General features: G+C 48.5%; 8 protein-coding genes across 9 annotated transcripts; 3 read left to right on the top strand and 5 right to left on the bottom strand.

The window, feature by feature from the left end:
* Window positions 1-15: 15 nt before the first annotated feature.
* On the bottom strand, window positions 16-2,499 carry PV09_01333 (hydroxymethylglutaryl-CoA synthase). The gene is made up of 4 exons (XM_016354204.1): window positions 1,941-2,499; window positions 1,759-1,861; window positions 626-1,704; window positions 16-571 (listed from the first exon to the last, which is right to left on the bottom strand). Exons 1-4 carry the CDS (start codon window positions 1,998-2,000, stop codon window positions 437-439), a joined length of 1,377 nt encoding a protein of 458 aa, XP_016218299.1. The 5' UTR covers window positions 2,001-2,499; the 3' UTR covers window positions 16-436.
* A 2,079-nt stretch (window positions 2,500-4,578) lies between these two features.
* Window positions 4,579-5,604, bottom strand: PV09_01332 (uncharacterized protein). Its single transcript, XM_016354203.1, has one exon. The coding sequence runs from the start codon at window positions 5,495-5,497 to the stop codon at window positions 4,688-4,690; it is 810 nt and encodes a 269-aa protein (XP_016218298.1). The 5' UTR covers window positions 5,498-5,604; the 3' UTR covers window positions 4,579-4,687.
* Window positions 5,605-6,709: 1,105 nt separating this feature from the next.
* On the bottom strand, window positions 6,710-8,547 carry PV09_01331 (uncharacterized protein). Its single transcript, XM_016354202.1, has 4 exons — window positions 7,871-8,547; window positions 7,620-7,817; window positions 7,307-7,450; window positions 6,710-7,250 (listed from the first exon to the last, which is right to left on the bottom strand). The coding sequence occupies exons 1-4, from the start codon at window positions 8,268-8,270 to the stop codon at window positions 6,937-6,939; spliced, it is 1,056 nt and encodes a 351-aa protein (XP_016218297.1). The 5' UTR covers window positions 8,271-8,547; the 3' UTR covers window positions 6,710-6,936.
* Window positions 8,548-9,127: 580 nt separating this feature from the next.
* Window positions 9,128-10,227, bottom strand: PV09_01330 (uncharacterized protein). The gene is made up of 3 exons (XM_016354201.1): window positions 9,991-10,227; window positions 9,537-9,640; window positions 9,128-9,475 (listed from the first exon to the last, which is right to left on the bottom strand). Exons 1-3 carry the CDS (start codon window positions 10,071-10,073, stop codon window positions 9,261-9,263), a joined length of 402 nt encoding a protein of 133 aa, XP_016218296.1. The 5' UTR covers window positions 10,074-10,227; the 3' UTR covers window positions 9,128-9,260.
* Window positions 10,228-10,914: 687 nt separating this feature from the next.
* PV09_01329 (uncharacterized protein) lies at window positions 10,915-12,899 on the top strand. The gene is made up of 3 exons (XM_016354200.1): window positions 10,915-11,103; window positions 11,159-11,478; window positions 11,529-12,899. The coding sequence occupies exons 1-3, from the start codon at window positions 11,041-11,043 to the stop codon at window positions 12,313-12,315; spliced, it is 1,170 nt and encodes a 389-aa protein (XP_016218295.1). The 5' UTR covers window positions 10,915-11,040; the 3' UTR covers window positions 12,316-12,899.
* PV09_01328 lies at window positions 12,161-15,452 on the bottom strand. Of its 2 annotated transcripts, XM_016354199.1 has the most exons (6): window positions 15,153-15,452; window positions 14,989-15,101; window positions 14,692-14,940; window positions 14,202-14,639; window positions 12,911-14,148; window positions 12,161-12,855 (listed from the first exon to the last, which is right to left on the bottom strand). In XM_016354199.1, exons 1-5 carry the CDS (start codon window positions 15,237-15,239, stop codon window positions 13,140-13,142), a joined length of 1,896 nt encoding a protein of 631 aa, XP_016218294.1. In that variant the 5' UTR covers window positions 15,240-15,452; the 3' UTR covers window positions 12,161-12,855; window positions 12,911-13,139. The 2 variants fall into 2 exon arrangements, with proteins under 2 accessions (XP_016218294.1, XP_016218293.1); XM_016354198.1 differs by having other exon boundaries at window positions 12,161-14,148.
* An 89-nt stretch (window positions 15,453-15,541) lies between these two features.
* PV09_01327 (uncharacterized protein) lies at window positions 15,542-17,549 on the top strand. The gene is made up of 3 exons (XM_016354197.1): window positions 15,542-16,185; window positions 16,239-16,891; window positions 16,943-17,549. Exons 1-3 carry the CDS (start codon window positions 16,045-16,047, stop codon window positions 17,418-17,420), a joined length of 1,272 nt encoding a protein of 423 aa, XP_016218292.1. The 5' UTR covers window positions 15,542-16,044; the 3' UTR covers window positions 17,421-17,549.
* Window positions 17,550-17,728: 179 nt separating this feature from the next.
* Window positions 17,729-20,420, top strand: PV09_01326 (homocitrate synthase, mitochondrial). The gene is made up of 12 exons (XM_016354196.1): window positions 17,729-18,093; window positions 18,150-18,182; window positions 18,239-18,354; window positions 18,490-18,535; window positions 18,617-18,993; window positions 19,110-19,216; window positions 19,268-19,364; window positions 19,449-19,522; window positions 19,580-19,592; window positions 19,642-19,679; window positions 19,734-19,759; window positions 19,809-20,420. Exons 1-12 carry the CDS (start codon window positions 18,040-18,042, stop codon window positions 20,184-20,186), a joined length of 1,359 nt encoding a protein of 452 aa, XP_016218291.1. The 5' UTR covers window positions 17,729-18,039; the 3' UTR covers window positions 20,187-20,420.
* Window positions 20,421-20,649: the final 229 nt, after the last annotated feature.

Genomic DNA, 20,649 nt, shown 5'->3' with positions numbered 1-20,649 from the left:
AAGTCCGCATATTACGCTAAACTGAATTTGGGTCCAAGGCCCTCACTGGGCTTTATGTGATTGATACACGGTGCTCTGAGCGACTGACCCGCACGTTACGCAACCCGCTGTGTAATATGTAAATTAATCTATTTCAATTCAGACCATCGGCTCGATGCACTCATGTTATACGGGTAGCTCAATCACAATTCGAGCCTACACTGACTACTTCCACCATTAAAATAAGCCCCTTCCGTAGCATTCGTCAATCCGTGCATCCATCTCATCGATAAAATAATTTGCTGATCCCCAAACAACTCATCTCTATACGAATAGGAACTCCAAAGCATGCAAATGCGGCGTCCCAAATGCATTAGAAGATAAATCCCAAGCTTGCGAACCGGCATTTATTTGGAACGACATGTGACCATCTTGTCTACTGATTGCGAGCCTTCAACTAAGCAATTGCATACGTACGGCGGAACATGTCATCAATGTGGGTGAGATAGTATGTGCCAGGGAAGAGAGTGTCGGTAGCACCCGCTGGGGTGTAGTTCTTCTGCAAGTGAGCCTTCTCGCGCAAGTTGCACATCTGGATAGTGGTTAGCTTTTTCTCGTCTTTAGTCTGCCTATAAATATAGCATACCTCATCGTAGACCTCTGGTGGGACAACACGTCTCGACTCGAGCCTCTTGTGAATGTTCATCTTCTCCGCAAGCTCCTTTGTACTGCCCCTGACTTTAAGGGAGAATATAGAGCTGGCAATACCGCTGCCATAGCTGAAGATAGCGATGCGCTTGCCCTGAAGGTCATCGCTATCAACATTGGCGAGCAAGCTACAGAAGCTGGCGTACACACTAGCACAGTACATGTTACCGCACATAGTTGGAACCTCAATGGACGGTCCAACGCGCTGAGCAAATCGCTTCTTGGCCAGAGCCATAAAGGTCTTCTCGACGGTCTTGTCCGACAACGAAGACGCATAATCAAGCTCGCGGAGTTCAGCAGGAACATCCTTGAAAAGAGGGTTGGCGGGATCAGCGACAAAGTCGTTGTAGAGAAGGCGAGCATAGGACTTCGAGACTAGTTTGCAAGTGGGGGCGTGGAAGCACATGTAGTCGAATCGATCAAGGGGTGTCTCGAGCTCAGTATGTCCATTGGCGTGGCCGTTCGTCTGAGCGTTCTTAAGCTGCTGTTCGCGCGTATTGTACGCCTTGTAGCAGTTATCCACGGCCTCAGTGTAGCACTTGATAGAGAAGTGACCGTCGACAATAGGATACTCGCTGGTAAAATCGGGCTTATAGAAGTCGTAGGCATGGGTGATGTACGAGCCACGAAGACCAGGCTCGAACGCAATTGGAGCGTCTGGGCCAATAAGCATAGCTACGCAACCGGCACCGCCAGTTGGGCGAGCGTTGCCCTTCTTGTACAAAGCGATGTCACCAGCAACTACAATCGCGTCACGCCCATCCCAGCCGGAGGACTCAACCCAGTTAACGGCGTTGAACAAGGCATTCGTTCCGCCATAACACGCGTTGACGGTGTCTACACCCTCAACGTTGAAGTTGCCTGATTCAGCGAAGAGCTGCATAAGCACAGACTTCACAGACTTTGACTTGTCAAGCAAAGTCTCGGTGCCGACCTCGAGTCTGCCGATAGACTTTGGGTCGATATTGTACTTCGTTAGAAGTGAGGACAGTGTGGTAAGGGCAATGGAGTAGATATCTAGACATGTTGGTCAGGATGCAATTTGAATAGGCTATCGCCACAGGCACTTGCCTTCTCTGTCGTCGCAGAAGCTCATCCTCGTCTGGCCCAAGCCAATGGTGTATTTGCCTTCACTGACGCCGTCGAACTTCTCGAGTTCTTTCTGGTCAACGCACTAGTAGAAAGTTCAGTTACGATGCCCCCCTCGCGCAAAGGCTGCGTAGACTGCAGCAGAGATCCGCTTTGCGACTCACTTGGCTGGGAAAGTAGATTTCAATGGCCTTGATGCCGATGTTCTGAGGGCGGGTCGCCATGTTGTACCGAGATATCGTTGCGAGGGACTCTTGAACTTCGAAATTGCGAGACGGCGTTGAGGGCTCAAAGACGTGAGGAGGCCGGTGAGAGAGCAGAAGTCAAGGACTGAGGAGGATGGCGAGAAGTATGCGGCAGTTGTATCAAGGAATCTCCCTACTACACACTAGCGAAAACAGCGGTCCAAATTCGCGTACTAACGGTTGAGAATGATCTGCACAGACGATATCGGCTTCAGGGATAGTCTAGCACCAATTCGTGGCAATTGTGGCGCAGAGCTGCAAGACAAAATCGTACCACTTTTGTGGGCTGCCGTCTTCCGTTGCCAGGACAATGCTGACTGATTTGAGAAGAGGAGAAATTCGATGGCTGAACTGATCCTCTGCCTGAAGACGCCGTGATCTCAACAAATACCTTCCGCTTGTGGGGTTGAGGAGGAAAACGCTGGCCAGGGCGTTTGCAAGTGCTCGAGCGGTGTGAAAGCCAGGAACGCCAATCACGTTGAACGGCAACTTGGCCCAAAGCGGATGGTGTCTGCGGAGCTTGAAAAATCTGATAAGATCTTGCTTATCGCATCATTTTTTTTCTCCAGCTCCTACTCCTGCGATCTCGCACATGATCGTTCAAAGTCTACTCAGCACCCAGCGATGGACGTCATAGTCAAGAGGCTATCCGTCTTGGAGATGCGAGTGGTACGTAATTGCGTACTGTGGGCTCTCATGCTACGTTTCGCATGCCGTGCGCCATGTTATGCAATATTACTGGCCGCTGTCTCAACTGGACGGAGCACTCCACCATGATGGTAATGCAGACCAACACCAGTTTCGGCGGCAGGGGCGCTTCTTTGAACATATTTGTATCATTGGGATGCTGACAGGAGGTTGTGTTGACCATGTTATCGTCATCGACCCAGCCTCAACTATGAAAAGAGCACGGGCATCTCCATGTTTGTGCGGCCAGCAGCAGACGAACAACAACTTTCCCACCATTTCTTTCCCCTTTTCTTCGCATATCCGACCTCGCTTGGGTTCATAGACGGTTCTTTTCGTTATGGGATAGCACATTGCATCTCGTGTCTCAACAAAACAGTTCTGAGCACGGATTGCTGCCTAATTACTCTGTACAGAAAGCTTCTGATGTGCCTGTGGAGGCGCAGCAGTGTATCTGTTTCATGACATGGCTCAACGAACATGTGACAGTTTCAGCGAGACTGTGAAGAGTCTAGCCAGGCAAGCTTGCAAGCGCGTCATACATGGTCTTATCTATCAATAAATGGTTTGGAGAGGGGAGACCGAGCCAATCTCGCAAAAATATATCCAAAATCGTGGGCGGCCGAAGAGTCGCGTCGGCTAATAGCTGCACAAATGGTGGAATATATCGAACCTATTGTATCTCAAGTTATTTTTTGGAGAAGGTAACTCAAGGCTATGAATTCAAAATGCTCGCAGCATAGTGTCTTTAAAGAACCAAGCACCGTTGTCGAGATAGTCAAGGTTAACTTTCTTTGCAGACATTGGTGAAAAACCAATTGGACGATGGGGTCGTTGCTCTCTTTAAAAAATTTGAACACCGCAAGCCATTCTACTGCTAGGCCGAAGTCAAAGGAAATGACGTTAAAGTCCGGGGTTTAGATAAATATATAATGCATGAGAGAATTTCTCAGTTTAAAGAAACACATCCCTCTTCTTTCATTAAGTAATTTCTGGCAATCACAACAGTCTAAAAAAGTCGGCATCGGAATTCTAGGCAGCTGTCCATTTTCTCCCAGGCGTACTAATTTTCACTAAGCTAGAAGATGTTCCAGGACTCTGAGACTGCAGGAGCCTTCTAACTTTCTCTAAAGGCATTTATATTTTTCACACTAGACATTATTATGCACGATCGAACAGCGCTCTGTCGAGCTTAACGCCCTTTGCTCCGGTCATGAAAACTGGAAGACAAACCCAAGACTTCTTCTTCATGTCCCAGTTGCGAAATCCATGGCCCATCACGGCGGATTCCAAAACGCTGCTTGGTTCTGGAGAAGCTACCATCACTGAGCTTTCAACTGAAAGAGCTTAGGAGTTGTGTATGTCTAAATATTATTTGGAAAAGCCATCTTCAAACAGATCACTATTGGCCCTCAATTCAGCCTAGCTTCCACGTTAACTGTTTTTGTTTAATGGTACCATCTGCTAGACGCAGGTACTCGTCGGAGCGATTTGCGGGTTTGCATGAAGACGTGGCGTTTGAACAACAGAATCTGAACTTTATTATTTTGCGGGAGACGAAAGCTAAAAGCCTCACTAATTGCGTTGTCTGTTTTCTAACTCGGCTCTCCTCAGTTCCCGCAATTCGTACTACTTCGCTCTGCTAGTTGAATCGCAGCTAGGGATTCCTGTTAAGCGCCTCCATGCCTCTTGCGGTAGCAATTCTAGGATGGGACAACATGTTCGTAAACCGATGTCCCTACGCAACCAGAAACTTGGCTGCCATTGCTTGATGCTGTCGCCGGTCCTTCCACGCATGGTCTCAAAGAAAAGACTTTGAGGTGAAATGACAAGCTGGCCCGGGAAAATGGCTTATCCAACCCTCTTCTGAGCTTTTTGAATGTAAAGAAAGAGATATGGCAGCTTTCGTATTCGTAATTGACAGCTTAAGCCAGCCAAACCCTCAAATAGAGGACAAACCTGGTCAGTATCTGCAAACATCAGCTGACCTGTTGTCGCAGGATTTCCTCCTGAAGTGGAGGAGAGATGTGCATGCTTGGGATAGATGACACTGAACTCGTCCGCCGTGAAGTCGATTTTTGCAGCTCGGATAGCAGGTATTGTTGGATTCTTTCGTCGTTACAGCCACTATGACTGACCATGCTCTCTTTGAGTGACAGAATATCATCCCTCAGCTGAGAGACTTGAGCAATTAATCGAGCGCGCTTTATCTCTTCCTCTCTTGCTCGCTCTTGCAGAGTGGAGACATAGGACCGTTGCTTTTGGCGACAACGCTCTGCCGCCTTTCTGTTCTTCTCAAGCTTGTCGGCATGTCTTTGCTTCGGATCAAGATTCTTTCTGCGGCGTCTCTGGGCTCGTTCGGTCCTTGCTGGATCCTCTTTGGTGTATTCTTTGACTTCGAAATCAGTATTCGAAGACGAGAAGCTGCTACGCTCAGAATTGATTGATTTCCAAGTCCCCGAAAGCTGTAGAGCATCTTCGTGCGATTGATCGGAGGAGAGATCTCCAAGAAATTGTGGGGTTACACTTTCCGGGCTGCTGACAAACGCGTTATCGAAAGCGGTAGACGATGATTCTAAGCTCTGGAGATTCGACAGTGGATTCGTATTCATAGCCCAGGCGTCCGTAGCAGTTGCGCCAAAGAGAGTGGGAGAACAGCCTACAGCAGTGACTGGCCATGAGGAAGTAGACTGCGAATTATCAAATGGCATGATTCCTGTTCCATACATCTCTTCGACTGGTTTGAAATCAGGGCCTGGAAAGAAGTTTTGGGCCATGGTTTGCTGCATGCTGATAAAGTCGAGAGAGGCTGAGAATTACTGAGACCTTGAAGACTTGAGCTGCAAATTTATCCCAGCGGAAGCATTTTTTTTTAATATGCGATCGGCTGTAAGCCTCGTATAGCAGATTAGGGTCCATTTGAAGCTAGTTGACCATCTTTGTGCATTGTCAAGAACTTCATCGAAGGTTGTGGCTCCGATCAGCAAACTGCAGCCCGCACGGTAATCCCAATAGGTCATTCCAATCACGGAACGTCCAAGTTCCCACGCACAACTCTCGCGCGGCCACATGCATTCATGCTCTCCATTCGCTGGATCGTTCTCGACCCGTAGATTTGTTGCGAAGTCTGGCTGAGGACTGAGATCCCCTCTTGCGATTGGCTCGTTCCACGGAACGTTCTCCTTTTCACATCGGAGAGACTTGAGTCCCTTGGGTTTTTATCATCCTTTGGCACCGTCAAAGCATAAATACCATACCGAAATCAGGCCGTACCCAGCCTTTCGTTCCAGACGATGGCAGACCAGCCTTGCTATTTTGCCTATCCCGCACCTCGACTGCGAGATGGGCCCGGTTCTCTGTGCTCAGTGATTAGCCAGTAGCTGGCTCTACGGAGGATACCTCGCCCCGTGTCCCGCAACCTTTGGACCGCTGAAGAGATAACGAACTTCGTTCGTTTCGAAAAATCTCGCGCCGGTAGGGGACTGAGGATTTGTCAACGGGGTACGTTCGCAAATTTGGCTCGGAAACCATAGACTTTTTGGGTGGATCCGAAGCCTGAAAAACCGACCCAATGAGGGGGCGATTTGCGCCTTCAAAGAGAAAAACCAATGTACTTTCTCGTTATCCTACCTAAGGTCGAAGTATTCAAACAGTTCAGTTGACGTGAAAGTAAAGAGCGGCCACTTTTCTCTCATTCAACCATCCATCCATTTTTTTTTTCAAAATGGTTCATATAGAAGCGCCTCTAGAATGCTCAGAATCGTGGATGACGGCTACTAAATTGATCGACTGTTCATTCACATTGACTGGGGAAGCTATCAATTAGTTCCCAAGGGTTCAGTCTTGCATTCTCCTTAAATCCCAAAGATGGTAAAAGACGTTCGGACTTCAGCGAGAAGTGATAAATAGACCAACCAGCCATTCATTACAATGTGCTGGGCCGCAACCTTATCTTCTGGCCCGCGATGGCTTTATCTTCTTGCAAAAGAGATTGTTTTTTCGTCGAAAAAAAGCCGAGATCTAAATCTATTGATATGACACAATCAAATCTAGACATCGGGTGCCAGCCAAGCGGTCATGTATATATTCAATTTGTGCGGGGAAGGTAGCGAGACCGACGATCTTCTCCGGTAACTTTTGCAGTGCTCCGCACTTCTCCAATTGTCTCCGGAGCTTGCGCCCGAGATACGACTACATTTTTTTACTTTAGCCACACAAAGGTCCTGCTTTATAGCGCAGGAGGCGATGAAGTGGCACTACCAACTGCGAAGTCACGGATCAATTCCTGCAGCCAGTTTGCTTCCCCCCTGATCCTCGTCGCCGTGCTCATTCGACCTGGCATAAAGAGCTGTCCGCCATTGCAGCTGACGATCTGATCCACAATTTTCTTAGCTATTTGCTCAGGCTTGAGCAGCTTCCCTTGTGTCTTCTCCAAGTGGCTTTCATAACCCCCGATCAAAGGAGTCCGAACCCAACTTGGATGTACGACTGTGTTTAGCACTCCAAGCTTCTTATATATATGTTTTATCTCCATATTAAGGCCTGGCAAAGTTTCAATCACCAACGCAATACAGGACAGTGGACGGGTTACCACGTACCTTCGTGGAAAGCTTGAACTGCTGACTTTGTCGACGCGTAATCAACCATGCCTGGAGGAGCGACCCAAGAGGCCATACTTGCAATTCCGACGATATGCCCTTTGTTCTTTGATAACATAGCAGGCATGAATTCCTTGACCATCCCTTAGCAGCCAGTTAGCGAGGTTCCGTAGCGAATTTACCATTGGGTGATGTTCAAAATACGAGGGCATGTTCTAGGCGTGTGCCTCGTTCTTTTTGTTCTCAAATGCGTCTAACTTTTTGCACGAGTCCAGATTACTGGCTTTCAATTTCAGATATAGAGAATACTTACAAAAGTGACTTATGACATTAATGGTAAAGATCTTTGTCACGAAGTCGTCCGGAGTCTCGATTATGGAATGGGGTTTTCCAATACCAGCGTTGTTAATGAGGATTGAAGGATCGCCCCATTTAACACGTAGCTGGCTCGCGGCGGTTGCAATAGACGATCGATCCGTCACGTCGCAGTAAAAGTACTGCATATTTGGATCTTGCACCAGCAGATGAGCTTCAACATTTCTGATTACGCGGACGTTTACTCACGGTTTTCGATCTCTTTTGGTGGAGCCTGGATGTCAAAGATCGCGACTTTGAGGCGCTTTTGCAGCAACTGCTTTACAGTACTGAGGCCAATACCTGAACAGCCACCTGTGATCACCACCACCTCGCGCTCCCAATCCCAAGCTTTGGTATTGGTTGTCCATCGCCAATTATTGAGTGCCCAGCGATTGAGCCTCGCATTTAACTTTCTCGCTATGCCGAGAATGGTGAGCCACTTCAAGGCTACGATGAGCCGTTCGATGTTCGCTTCCGTCAATGCATTTGACAGCAGACCAAGCAGGGGGTCGCGTATGCTAGAGGGACCAAAGGCGAGCGCAAGGCTCAAAGGTGCTGTGAAACTCGGCGTGAAGGGTAGCAGGAGAACAGACCGGATGACTCCCATGATGACGATGAGGAATCGAAATATCCTGCAGGGGAATTTTCGATTTACAAGGGAGGTCAGACTTTCCAACGTGTAATGGCAGAAACGAAACAATATGGTCAGGAAAGAAGCCCCGCTCGCAGAGCCATACAGGAGGCTATTGAAGTTCCTGAGGACATCTGGCTGAAATTGAAGGCTTGGTTAAATAAATTCGATGCGTCGTCCTTTGCGACTCTCTCGCGAGCCCATGTCACATGTGACGCCGAACTTTGGCCTCTTGGAGACGATCCCAAGCGTGGATCATCGAGCCGGCTGTCGTGGGAACTGATTTGCTTGAGGGATGGTCTGTGCAACGGCCGAAAAGCACGAGTGCTTTTGATTCAGAACCGGGGTTTGCATGTGGACGAGATCTTGAAGTATTAAAATACATTGCAGTTGCAGCGTGGGGAAAGCGCCGTAGCTCAGGTTTCAAAAATTTCGTTTTGAAAGGGCCTTCTACACGGGTCATTGTTTTTCCGTGAAAGCTTTTCGTTTGTCAATGCCGGGCAATTATGTATTTACTATGACTTTGAAAGCGGACAGCGTCGAGGTAATTCTTTGCTGAACATCTTTCATAGACGAGATCAACTTCGGTGCAGGCTGTGTCCTTGATGGAAAAATGGTGGCGCTGATCAATCGATGAACTTCGCCGTCGTCTGAGACGACAGGACAAATTGTTTGCTGCCTCTCAACTTGCCCGGCTTTCTTTTCTGTGCTGCTGACGAGTTGACATAAAATGCAAGCAAGCATTCAGTCCACGCCGATCTGATCGACATGCTTAGCATCAGGCATCATATGGTGCATCAACTCAACGCTATAATGGTTTGCACAGCGGCAAGGGCAACGGTAGTGTCTCACAGTTCGGAAATTCTTGGCTGGACTCATGCTCTTCCAAGTCAACATTCCACTTCATTTACGTCTACACCATCATGTATCCAACTTCGCACAAGTGATCAAGAGATTTCTGGTCTCTCAATCGTCATCACCTTCGTCAGCAACCTCCTCAGCATCCGCTTCTTTAGTGGCAGCAGAAGCAGTAGCCTTTTTGGCAGTCACCCCGTTCTTCTCCACAACCTCATGGTCGCCATCCTCCTCGGCATCAGCATCTTCGTCCTCGTCGTTCTCGTCATCCTCGGCGTCTTCCTTGGAAGGCTCAGTCTTTTGCCGCTTCGCCTTGGGCTCTGGCTCTAGTCACGTGATGAATATACATCGAAATCGAACATTGCTGAAACGAGTGAATGTACTTACCTTCAGCTTCCTCATCACCTTCTTCTTCTTCATCTTCCTCGTCCTCTCCATCCTCTTCCTCTTCCTCGTCATCATAGTCGCCTTCGCTGTCACCTTCCTCAAATCTGCAGGTCCATGTCAGCACCAGTCATGGTCGCAATCATGCTGAACAAAAGTAAATTCTTCGATTGCAAAGAGTAGGGTGACTTTTGTTCTTTCGGGCGTGTGCAGGCACGGCTAAATGTAACGACACCGTGAAATGCTGAAAGTTGGCCTCTCCTGAGATGGCAATCTCTCGTCGGTTTCGCCAAGACAAGGGCAAACATGGTCAAAAGCGCTCAACGAGGACACGAGGCTTTGTTCTAATCGTGTCGCATCAGGTAGAAGACAGTCTCTACTGTAACGCGACCGCAATTGACCAAGAAAGATGTGAACGCGACAACTTGAGGGCAAAGGACAAGGTGACGTAACGTACTCCTCTTCGCTCTCGTCCTCATCCGGGAGGCTCACGAGCTCCTCCTCCTCCTCGGCATCCTGCTTTCTCTTTCGGGTGGACATATTTTATCTTGGAGTGACGGATGGAATGAATGGGGGTGTGAGTGCAAAGGGGAAGAGGCGAGGGAACGAGCTGGGAGACAAGGCCAGGTGGGAGTCGAGTCTCGACGACACAGGGCAACTTCGGAGCTCAAGAAAAGCTGGGGGCGGGCACAGCAGTTACTAAGTCAGAGAGCAGCAGCGCCCCAGGCCAGCCCGAGCGGAGCTTTGGCCTCCATCATGGGCAGACCCGCTTCTGCCGTCGCTGTTTTTGGGTGCAAGCCAGCCTTGTCGGACGAGGTTTAGCGGTGCGCCGCACTGTGACTGACAAGCAGAGCAGACCGAGCTACCTGTCGACTCTGTCCTGTTTGATTGGCGGGCTGAACAACATGGGACAACTCGAAAAGGCTGAGGCACAGAAAGCGACACATCGGTGGGAGCGGACGGAGGGGGCGCGACAAAGCCCACTCTGTTCTCAGTGGGGAAGCAAAAAGGTACCCGAGATTCCCATGCGATAGCTGACCATGGAAACTTCTGGGTCTGACCTCTGATGCGTGACTCCCTCCTTGCCTGACCGCGTTACCACGATGCGCCCCACGGGCGTTGTGTCCAAATCCAAGGCTTGCCGGAAAGCTCTTTTGGAGCCGCTGTTGATTACGTTCCGCCTTGCGTCCAAGCAGTCTCTACGCTGCATCGGCGCATCGCAAGGGAGAGGCATTGTGTCAATTCACGTGATCGAACCGTGCTTTATGCCTTGTAGCCCCACATCGTTGTGCCTTATAGCCTTGTTGCCCCAGGTGTCAATACGACCTTGCTGCATTCATGCAAGAGCAACGTCATGGGGTTAGTGCTCGAATCCTTGTAGCATCAACACTCGGTTGCTGGTGAACCAAGGAGTCTATGATAGTTGGACCTTTGAGCGCCTACGATTCTTGACAGCTCAACATCGCCCCTAGCACGATCAAGCGAAACGAACATCTGTCCATTCACAATGTCTCAGGAAGGAGCTGCCGTTCCAGCCTCTGCGAAAAGCAGCTGGTCTTCGTTCTTGAAGGTAGTTTGTTGTTGCGAGCAAGACGTTGCGCGCAACCGCTGAAATCTTCGAACAGAGCATAACGTCCTTTTCGGGAGACATATCCACCCTCACCGCACCTCCCTTCATTCTTAGCGGCACGTCCCTTACCGAATATTCTAGCTACTGGGCGGAGCATCCGAGCATATTTGTGGCGCCGGCCAAAGAGAAAGATCCGTCAAAGAGAGCCCTTCTTGTGCTGAAGTGGTTCCTGACCACGCTGAAGCAGCAGTACAGCAGTCGTAGTGAAAGCTTGGGCACCGAGAAGAAGCCATTGAACCCCTTTCTTGGCGAATTGTTCCTGGGCAAATGGGTTGACGACGCCGGCACAACGAAGCTTGTCAGCGAGCAAGTCAGGTATGAGTCTGGCATGGCACACGCGCGACTAAGGTTTGACTCTGATTTAGCCATCATCCGCCGGTCACAGCGTATTGTATCTGGAACGACGAGCATGGTGTCAGATTACAGGGCTACAATGGGCAGAAAGCTTCCATCTCGAAGACCCTGACCATCACAATCAAGCAGGTCGGGTATGCAATTCTGCATCTGAACGAATATGACGAAGACTATCTCATTACGCTTCCCAATCTACATATCGAAGGAGTGTACACCGGAGCACCGTTTGTTGAGCTAGATTCTTCGTCGTACATCACTTCGTCTTCTGGCTTCACGGCCAAGATCGACTACAGTGGCCGCGGTTGGATATCCGGCAAAAAGAACACCTTTTCTGCAACGCTTTACAGCACCGAAAAGCCCAAGGACGTGCATTATTATGTTGACGGACAATGGAACGAAGCATTCAAGATCAAAGATTCCAAGAAGCAGGAAATTGATGCGTACGACGCCAGCCAGTGCCCAACAACAAAGCTCATGATAGCACCCATTGAAGAGCAGCATCCCCTAGAGTCAAGACGTGCCTGGCAGCACGTTGCTGCAGCTATCAACAAGGGCGACATGGAGGTCACGCAAGCCGAAAAAAGCAAGATTGAAAATGAACAACGTGACTTAAGGAAGAAAGAGAAGGAAGAAGGCGTGGAATGGGAGAGAAAGTTCTTCACACGTCGAGAGAGCGACGAAATCTTCGACAAGCTGTCTCAGAACATCGGCTATGTCGCCGATCCTAAGCAGACAAACGGCGTCTGGGTTTGGGACCAAGCGAAGGCTGAAAAGGCGATCCCGCCAATTCCACAATAGTGCTTTGCCTTCGCACCTGAAGATACACACAAGCTGATTTATAGACTGCTTTGGTTTGAGCATTACATTGCGCCTGCGCCCACAAGGCTTTTGATTCAAGTGGCAAGGCAGCGTTGCTCATTGAGAACTTAGGAGTCCCATGAAACTATAACCGAGGTCCACGTCAATTTCACTGCATGCGGTTGTGCTTGCATGCAAGATTGGTCAAAACGAAACAATACAAGTAGTACGCAAGATTACATGTGATTCTTGCAACGCATATTCTTCCGCCTTTCTATTGGTGCAGTCGTTTGTGTTGTTGCATTTTAGAGGACGGGTGAAGCGCTGAGTCTGGGGTTGACGCTCCCCTTTCGTCTGGCATGGAGATCAAGCTCTTGCAAAGTGTTTTGGTATTGTTTTCGCCAGTTACCATTGAATGAAACACAGACCCGACTTGATATCAAGCTTTAACAGAGTAAGTTGCATGTCGTAGCCGATACGCAATTGATCGATCGTGGCTTGTGCAGCAACGAATCTAGAATAAATAAGAGACGAACAACTCTGTATCGCAACCCGAATCAATGACAAATCCAGCTAAATGCAAGCATGCACTTACTGTAGTAATTCTTGATAGAAGATTCGAAAAGCTTCCTAACGGCATTAGGTATGTGCCGTACAGGGCATCGTAAACCCACAGCGAGTTTGGGTAGAGACGCCGGTTCATAAGTTAACAAAGAAAAAGGTCAAAATTATGACCCGGCCGCACAGCAAAGAAACAGAGTAAAAGCCACGCTTGTGGAATCCCAAGCGCAAGAGAGATTTGTTCAAGCGTCATAGCGCGTTGGCTAAGTTCCTCCAACCAAACTTTGCCAATCCGCAAAGATGTCCAGAAACCCGGAGTTTTCCCACCCATCAGTAAAGACAAAATTATCGAGAGTGCCATTAAGGGCTGGTATTTCGAGCTGGCTGGCGGGAAGAGCTTGACTGACAGTCGGTGTGGGGAAGATGTTGCTTCTAGCCTGCTCTTCTGCTTTTGCGCCGTACTTCGCCGTCCAGATGGTTTCGTACATGATGTTCGTTGCCATTCTAGACTTGACACTGAACTTCAATCGCTTCTTCTTGCCACCGTTCGCAGCTTCTGTCGTCGAGTTGCCAGAAATGGTAACCGTCGATAAGGCACGGCCGCGGTCGGCATCTTCAAGTTTGTGCAACAGCCAATCAATGTGGCCGGAGACACGAGAGAAATGGTCCTTCTCATACATGCTCCACGATCGCATGACAACAAGGCCATCGCGAATGGCATCTATAAGCTGCTTTCGTTGACTGGAACCCAGTGGTTCGATGTTGGCCAACGGAATCGCAAATAGCAAACCATACATTACGGAGTACTTGACGAACACTGGCCAGCAATTGTTGGATCCTGTAGCCGCTGCTGCCGCTCGGCAGGACTGTAAAGCTACGTCATATGCCTTCGCATATAACAGATCGATTTCCACATCTACCTGCGACACATCGCCTCGCATCGATGATGCATCTAAGGCAAAGGAATACAAATGCTGGAGATGAGACAAATACAGCAGTTGAGTTTCTGTTCCCCATTTGTGTTTGAAACGCTCACGTAATTGTGCAGCCTCGGCTTCGAACGCACGAACTGCTGTTAGGCAATTGGGCATTATGCCACTTTGCGAGTAGTCATCATCGCCCAATGCCGTCTGAGCTTTGTTTGCCAGGTAAGCAAGATGAAGTTGACTGATCAGCGGCTCCGGAACGACAGAGAGAGTCCCTTGTGCTAGCTCCGATAGGACTGCATGGCCGGGTTTGATCGTAGCTGGTGTTCCCAATTTTGCTGTGACACTGCGCACTAGTCAACGCCCAAAGAGCTGAATTTCGTGGACTAATCAACTTACAATTGATTCACAATACAGCAACCATACCATACCTTCTTCCTCGCCAATTCTCCTGGGTCAGCTTGGGGTAAATTATTCTCCGTAAAGTCGGCACGAAATCCTGGCCTATGGAGTCCAAGCTGATAGGCGATTTGCGATGCTAGAGCTATGTACATAGGAGAGGGATCATTGATGGTCTGCTGGAACGGGAAGGGCCAAACACAAAGAAGTAGTAACGCCTGCACGGTCTCAAAGCTGCGACTTTGGGATGCATAGAGATCCCCCGCTAAACGTCTTACGGGGTCCACAAGACTTGAGTAGAGAGCCGAGTGCTGAGACGACTCCCGTGATGCAATAGCTAGAACTGTCCATAGGAGCAGTTTGTTGAAGTTATATCTGGAGAGAAACGTCGGCTGATCTGGCAATATGGGGAAATGGGAATGAAGACGAGCATAGAATCTGCAGGCCATAAATACCAGAACTGTCTTTCGTGATGATGTGAAGGACTTACTCTTCAATCAGACTTAGAACAACATTGGGTAGAAGTTCAACGCCATGAACAAGCTCCGTAGATATGTCTTGCTGAGAATGAACAGCTGCATCGAGATTATCTGGCGTTCCGTTGGCAATACCAGCGTTATGCTCAACAGGCGCAGGATCTAGCACAGAGGGTGACGTAGTGTGTGTGGAAGGAGAAACTTGCTTCTGACGAAGCTCTTCACGAACTTGCTGCAATTCCTTCTCAAGCGAATCTAAGCGTCTAATGAAATAAGTCGCGTTTCGCATAGCGCCCATGACGATCACTTACTGTTTGTTAGCTGTCCGTCTGAAAGACGGATCTATAGTGCATCGACGACCGCTTTTTGAATTAGCGCATCGAGAGCACGGCAAAGGAAATCGCTCGGCTGCGTCGCATTTGAACTTGAAAGAAACTCAGCCCATGTCCGCGCATATAGACGTTTGCACCTCTACCTTTAGTTGGCGGCAATATGTGCATGCGGAACCTTTCTTGTTCCTGCGCTTAACGACTCGGTCAGGTGGCGAGGACGGCGCTTCCATGCTTAAACGACAAACAACAGACTTCCGAATTACATCTGTCCATCTCAGCTTCGTCCCGAAGCGCACCGTTATGTTCGTATAAGATGGAATGGTGTCGGCTGATTTTGTAGGGTGGAGTTTCAAGAAGAGATGCTCGGCCTGAGTTACCGAAGTGCCGCCGACACCGCTAGAATGGAAACGGAGAAGGTCACGCTGGTGTCTGGTCTCCCCGCCACCATATTTTCTGGGCATATGGCAACATCATCTGAGCAGGATAATTCCCTTGACTTTATACCTTGAGGTACGAGTCTTGCTAGCCCTCGATCGTTTAACTGATGAAAGAGATATCGGACCATTTTCGGCCCCTACGCACGGTAGAGCAGATGCAAGCCTTCTTTCAGGTCGCTCCGTCGGAGCTGCTACGAAGAACATCATCATTGTAGCCATTGCAAATAGAATGCTTCTGCAAGATGTGTACTTGATCTAAAGACCATATGACCATTTGCTCTGTTGAAAAGAACAATAAAAATCCATTTTGCAAACGCGTCAGGCCATGTTCTCAGAACATCCTGCACATCAGTCCCTGATAACCGAGGCTGGGAGCGTCAACATAGCCAGTTCTGTTTGCCAGAAGTTCAAGCGGGAGATCTACGGAAAATACGGCTTCGTGATTTTGGCTATATGGACAAGGAAAACCCATAAATAAGCTTTATAGGAGCTGTGATCATATCATTGCTTCTGTGCAAGTCTAAAGAATTCAGGTGTTTCGAGCTGGCAGCTGCTCATGCGCTAAGCTTATTTAAGCATTAGTGCAGGCACGTCTCCTATGACGACGGCGAGAGGTCAACATCGTCATCCGCCAGAGACTCCAGCGTTCAATGCTTCTAGGCTGGAATGCCATGAGAGTGTCGATATGTCTGACGTGTCAAATGATGAGTTGGAGCCCGGTGTGCTGATATTAGCGAAGGTATGCCGCACTGCCCTAGTCCATTTTTTGAATCAAGGCTTACACTTGGATAGGATGCGCTGATCAAGCGATTGCAGAAACCTCTCAGTGTTGTTACCTCAAAAACCGCGCAGAAGGCATATCTTAGCACTATTCTCGCGATTTTAACTGCATCAATCCTTTTGTTCACGGCTGCAATTGCCTACGTCGCCTTCTATTTCTCCTACGTGCCAGATCGAGGAATATCCAGGCCAATATACTTGCAATTTGGGCCTAGTCATCCACCTTATGGGTACGCTTCGATCCAAGGAGCTTTAATTTCTCAACAACCATACGACGTGAAGGTTATACTGCATATGCCACGTACTCCAAACAACAAAGCAGCAGGAAACTTTATGATCGATCTCCAGCTTATTGCACCTGGGAGCACATCAGACGGTGTGGTGGATGATAAGAATAAAGTTTTGGCCAAGTCAAGCAGACCTGCTATTTTGAACTACAAATCTGCAACCATGGAGCTTGTTCAACAAGGCTTCTCATTGCCGTGGCATTTGATAGGCTGGCGCGAGGAGGCTGAAGTGCTCAAAGTACCGATGATTGAGAGTGTAGAGTTCCCAAAGGGGTGGAGGAACATACCAGACCACGTGCGCCTGGAGCTGCGAAGCGATGAGAAGCTACAAGTCTATAGCGCAAAGATTGAAATCACAGCTCGTCTCCGTGGTCTCCGGTGAGTTCATATTCTGCTTCATATGACCGTTCCAGCTAAGTTGAAATATAGCTACCTCATGTACAGCTTTCGTATCACGTCGTTCATCATCCTCACGGGTATGTTCTGGACAGTCGAACTCATCGTCACAACTATTGTATGGCTGTCACTTTCCACATACCTTACCTCAATGTCAAGTAGAGGCGCGGAGAGCAAAAAGGAGGACACGTGGTCGACCAAACATGAACCACAAATCAAGGACGAACCAGAGATTTCTGATACTCCTCACACATTTCCTACATTGACTGGGCAGCCTCCTTTGCATTATGCGTCTCCACAAGTCAAACAAGAAAAAGAAGAAGAGGAAGAAGAGAATTTACCAGCGGAGCATCAGACACATGCTGGAGAACAGGCTGATGATGAGGATGACGATGGTGGCCGCGCTCAAGAAATCAGAGGGTACACTGATTCTGGGATTGGAACGAGCATGGAGAGCACTGGACCAAAGAGCACCATTCGAAGGAGGAGGTCACATATGGATGGTGAATGAGATTAGTCGTAATGATGCTGTTGTCTCTTGACAGTTTCTACGTTGTGATACCCCAAGAAAATGCCAGTTATTGCCGCTTGCATTGCTACAAGCCTAAATCTGGCTCTGCCTATTGCACTCAAAGCCTATGTGGCTTGTGATGTTCACATTTATTCCACAATCCACGTGGCACATCGTTGCCGTCATTTATATAGAACTCCGTCGACTCATGCGCAGGCAAAATTTTTTTTATGCAAAGTGCGGTGATCGTGCATAAATTCCCCGCGAAAGTGCCTGTGCAGTCAGCGCCGACGCCGGATGCCGTCACGCCTAGTCGTCGGCAAAAAACTGTACCATTGGTCCAGTCATACATCAGACTTTGAGAATCTGCAAATTTAAAGCAGATCCTGGGCATTTCTTCTCTCACACTTCCAACCTTCACCGTATACACCGTTCAGCACACAAGCTACGACTTGTTTCTGCCGCAGACAACATTCGCGGGGCAAATTGATCGTTCACGCTTTCGAAGTATAGACGTTTTTGAGGCTCGCATCCAAGACGCCACATTCCTACGCCACTATCTACCGTCTTATAGAGAGTTCAATCAAACATCTAGCCGAAGATAGCAGCCATAGAAACCATGTGTGGTGACCGTTCGAACATACCAATCGCCAACGGCGATTCGCAAGTCAATGTATGTGCGAAGGAACGGACTCATGAAACAGAAACGCAGACTGATACCGCGACTAGCGCAACGGCTACTCGAGGGCTGTGAATCCGAATGTAAGCCATACCTACATAAACTTAGCTACAGGCGTAATGACAACTCTGTGCCTCAGAATCCCTATGCGCCTCCTCAAGACTTTCTCAGCAATGTCGACAGATTCAAGATTATCGAATCGACACTACGAGAGGGCGAACAATTTGCCAACGCATACTTTGATACCGAGACCAAGTGCGTAAGAAAATGCTTTAGGATATCGCGTATTTCACTGCCTTGTTGTAAACAACATGTACCGGCGAAGTGAAATTTTCTTGTCACCGAGCATAGATTTCAACATGCCTCCGAACTTTGCTAATTCCCTTCCAGGATTAAGATCGCCAAAGCACTAGACGCCTTCGGTGTTGATTACATAGTGAGTCTTTTTTCATTTCCCCTGCGTGCCTCTTGTATTGCGACCTGGGGACGAATCCGGGAGCCGACTAACATGTAAAAGGAACTCACGTCGCCAGCGGCATCCGAGCAATCGCGCGCCGATTGTGAAGCAATATGCAAGCTCGGTCTCAAGGCCAAGATTCTGACCCACGTCCGATGCCACATGGACGACGCAAAGCTTGCCGTGGAGACCGGTGTGGACGGTCTTGATATTGTCATTGGCACGTCCAGTTTTCTAAGAGAACATTCTCACGGCAAGGATATGACCTACATCAAGCAGAGCGCAATTGAGGTTATCAATTTCGTTAAGAGCAAGGGCCTGGAGGTCCGTTTTTCGAGCGAGGACAGCTTCAGATCCGATTTGGTCGACTTGCTCTCCCTTTATCAGGCCGTTGACAAGGTCGGCGTGAATCGAGTGGGTATTGCGGATACTGTCGGGTGGTGAGCATCAATGACGTCCACTTAAACCGCTATAGGCGCTAATGTGAATCGCAGAGTACTACTTGAGGACCAAACTCAAAATTTCTGAGCTATCTGGCGCTAAGAAGCAATAGCTGTGCATCACCAAGACAAGTTTATGATCTTGTGCGAACATTGAGAGGTGTTGTTTCTTGCGACATCGAAACCCATTTTCACAATGATACCGGCTGTGCTATCGCAAGTATGATTTAATCATTTCGTTGTTCTTGGATCCCGCTAACGCAGTATCAAGACGCCTTCTGTGCCCTTGAAGCCGGTGCAACACATATTGACACATCTGTGCTTGGTATCGGCGAACGTAACGGCATTACGACTTTAGGTGGCTTGATGTACGTAGCACGAAATGACTTCATCTGTTTTTCACCAGCAATGTTCGAATTGCTTCGCCTTCAGATATTGACTGGTTGATGTAGGGCAAGAATGATTGTCGCAGCTCCGGATTATGTCAAGTCGAAGTATAACCTCAAGATGCTCAAGGAGATTGAAGGTAAGTTTTGACTCATTCAGCTATGAATCAAAGAGTGGGAAACTAACAACGAAGTAGACCTAGTTGCAGAGTCAGTATTTTCGAGTCGATGAAGATGAAACTCATTAACAACATGATAGAGCCGTGGAGATTAACACACCTTTCAACAATCCTATCAGTAAGACTATCTTTTCCCTGCATGATTTTAGCTGAAACTGACGTACTGGTTTAGCTGGCTTTTGCGCATTCACGCACAAGGTAAGGAGTACGATGCACAATCCTTAGATATGACTAATAGATCAAAAAGGCTGGCATTCACGCCAAGGCCATTCTAAACAACCCGTCCACGTACGAAATTCTGAATCCGAATGATTTCGGCCTGACGAGATACGTGCACTTTGCGTCACGTCTCACCGGCTGGAACGCGGTCAAGACGCGAGTTGGACAGCTTGGTCTCAATCTCACAGATGATCAATGCAAGGAGGTCACCGCCAAGATCAAGGCTCTTGCGGACGTACGGCCAATTGCAATCGATGATGCGGACTCAATCATCAGAAGTTTCCACTTCGACCTGCACGGCGATAACGTCAAGGTCACACCTACCAACGGTGCCGTTGAGCATGGCGTAGTAAATGGAGAGACCGCGCAAGCGAACGGTCATAATGCGCCGGTTGAGGCGGCGTAGAATAATATTTGTACACTCAAAAGCGTTTCTATTCAGCATTGTAGCATTTTGCTCGAGGCGAGGATGATAATAAATCAAGTCCCTTGAGTCTTCGAACAAAGTATTATGGGGCTTTTGCCTTGGGAAAATCGATAGCATATCCATGAACATCGGCTAAGCTTTGCCCTCTTTTTCTATTATTTCGCCTGTACGAATGTGAATTTGAACGAAAAGGGGACAAAAAATGCATGTACAGGCTTCAATAGGCGGAGCTTCACCACCCGATTCTGAACCTTGAATAAGGAAAGCCTGTGCATTCCTTTGATCCTCCTCGTCGTTCAGGTGCGTATTAGTGTAAAGTGCGTGCTTTGTTAGGCTGTGCATAAAGGCAGGAATTGAGATCCTTGAGAAAGGAGTCAGACGTGACACAAAGTCAGTGTAAGGATCACTATCAAGTAATAAGAATGCTACTCAAACTCGGGTC

Source organism: Verruconis gallopava (assembly GCF_000836295.1).
Source record: "Verruconis gallopava strain CBS 43764 unplaced genomic scaffold supercont1.3, whole genome shotgun sequence".
Lineage (NCBI taxonomy): Eukaryota > Fungi > Ascomycota > Dothideomycetes > Venturiales > Sympoventuriaceae > Verruconis > Verruconis gallopava.
Note: the sequence above shows the minus strand (reverse complement) of the source record. Positions and strands in the feature narration are given on the sequence as shown.

Bases quoted from the DNA above. Each gene is read 5' to 3' on its own strand.
- PV09_01333 (XM_016354204.1), bottom strand. From the start codon at position 2,000: ATGGCGACCCGCCCTCAGAACATCGGCATCAAGGCCATTGAAATCTAC. The intron at 1,862-1,940 runs GTGAGTCGCAAA...ACTTTCTACTAG, and splicing joins AAATCTACTTTCCCAGCCAA to TGCGTTGACCAGAAAGAACT. The intron at 1,705-1,758 runs GCAAGTGCCTGT...CAACATGTCTAG, and splicing joins CTTCTGCGACGACAGAGAAG to ATATCTACTCCATTGCCCTT.
- PV09_01332 (XM_016354203.1), bottom strand. From the start codon at position 5,497: ATGCAGCAAACCATGGCCCAAAACTTCTTTCCAGGCCCTGATTTCAAA.
- PV09_01331 (XM_016354202.1), bottom strand. From the start codon at position 8,270: ATGGGAGTCATCCGGTCTGTTCTCCTGCTACCCTTCACGCCGAGTTTC. The intron at 7,818-7,870 runs GTGAGTAAACGT...TGCTGGTGCAAG, and splicing joins ACCAAAAGAGATCGAAAACC to ATCCAAATATGCAGTACTTT. The intron at 7,251-7,306 runs GTACGTGGTAAC...AAACTTTGCCAG, and splicing joins AGTTCAAGCTTTCCACGAAG to GCCTTAATATGGAGATAAAA.
- PV09_01330 (XM_016354201.1), bottom strand. From the start codon at position 10,073: ATGTCCACCCGAAAGAGAAAGCAGGATGCCGAGGAGGAGGAGGAGCTC. The intron at 9,641-9,990 runs GTACGTTACGTC...ATGGACCTGCAG, and splicing joins GAGGACGAGAGCGAAGAGGA to ATTTGAGGAAGGTGACAGCG. The intron at 9,476-9,536 runs GTAAGTACATTC...TCACGTGACTAG, and splicing joins AGGTGATGAGGAAGCTGAAG to AGCCAGAGCCCAAGGCGAAG.
- PV09_01329 (XM_016354200.1), top strand. From the start codon at position 11,041: ATGTCTCAGGAAGGAGCTGCCGTTCCAGCCTCTGCGAAAAGCAGCTGG. The intron at 11,104-11,158 runs GTAGTTTGTTGT...ATCTTCGAACAG, and splicing joins GCTGGTCTTCGTTCTTGAAG to AGCATAACGTCCTTTTCGGG. The intron at 11,479-11,528 runs GTATGAGTCTGG...ACTCTGATTTAG, and splicing joins CTTGTCAGCGAGCAAGTCAG to CCATCATCCGCCGGTCACAG.
- PV09_01328 (XM_016354198.1), bottom strand. From the start codon at position 15,239: ATGGAAGCGCCGTCCTCGCCACCTGACCGAGTCGTTAAGCGCAGGAAC. The intron at 14,941-14,988 runs GTAAGTGATCGT...TTATTTCATTAG, and splicing joins AGACGGACAGCTAACAAACA to ACGCTTAGATTCGCTTGAGA. The intron at 14,640-14,691 runs GTAAGTCCTTCA...TATGGCCTGCAG, and splicing joins GTTCTAAGTCTGATTGAAGA to ATTCTATGCTCGTCTTCATT.
- PV09_01327 (XM_016354197.1), top strand. From the start codon at position 16,045: ATGACGACGGCGAGAGGTCAACATCGTCATCCGCCAGAGACTCCAGCG. The intron at 16,186-16,238 runs GTATGCCGCACT...ACACTTGGATAG, and splicing joins GTGTGCTGATATTAGCGAAG to GATGCGCTGATCAAGCGATT. The intron at 16,892-16,942 runs GTGAGTTCATAT...GTTGAAATATAG, and splicing joins GCTCGTCTCCGTGGTCTCCG to CTACCTCATGTACAGCTTTC.
- PV09_01326 (XM_016354196.1), top strand. From the start codon at position 18,040: ATGTGTGGTGACCGTTCGAACATACCAATCGCCAACGGCGATTCGCAA. The intron at 18,355-18,489 runs GTGCGTAAGAAA...ATTCCCTTCCAG, and splicing joins TACTTTGATACCGAGACCAA to GATTAAGATCGCCAAAGCAC. The intron at 18,994-19,109 runs GTGGTGAGCATC...AAGAAGCAATAG, and splicing joins GGTATTGCGGATACTGTCGG to CTGTGCATCACCAAGACAAG.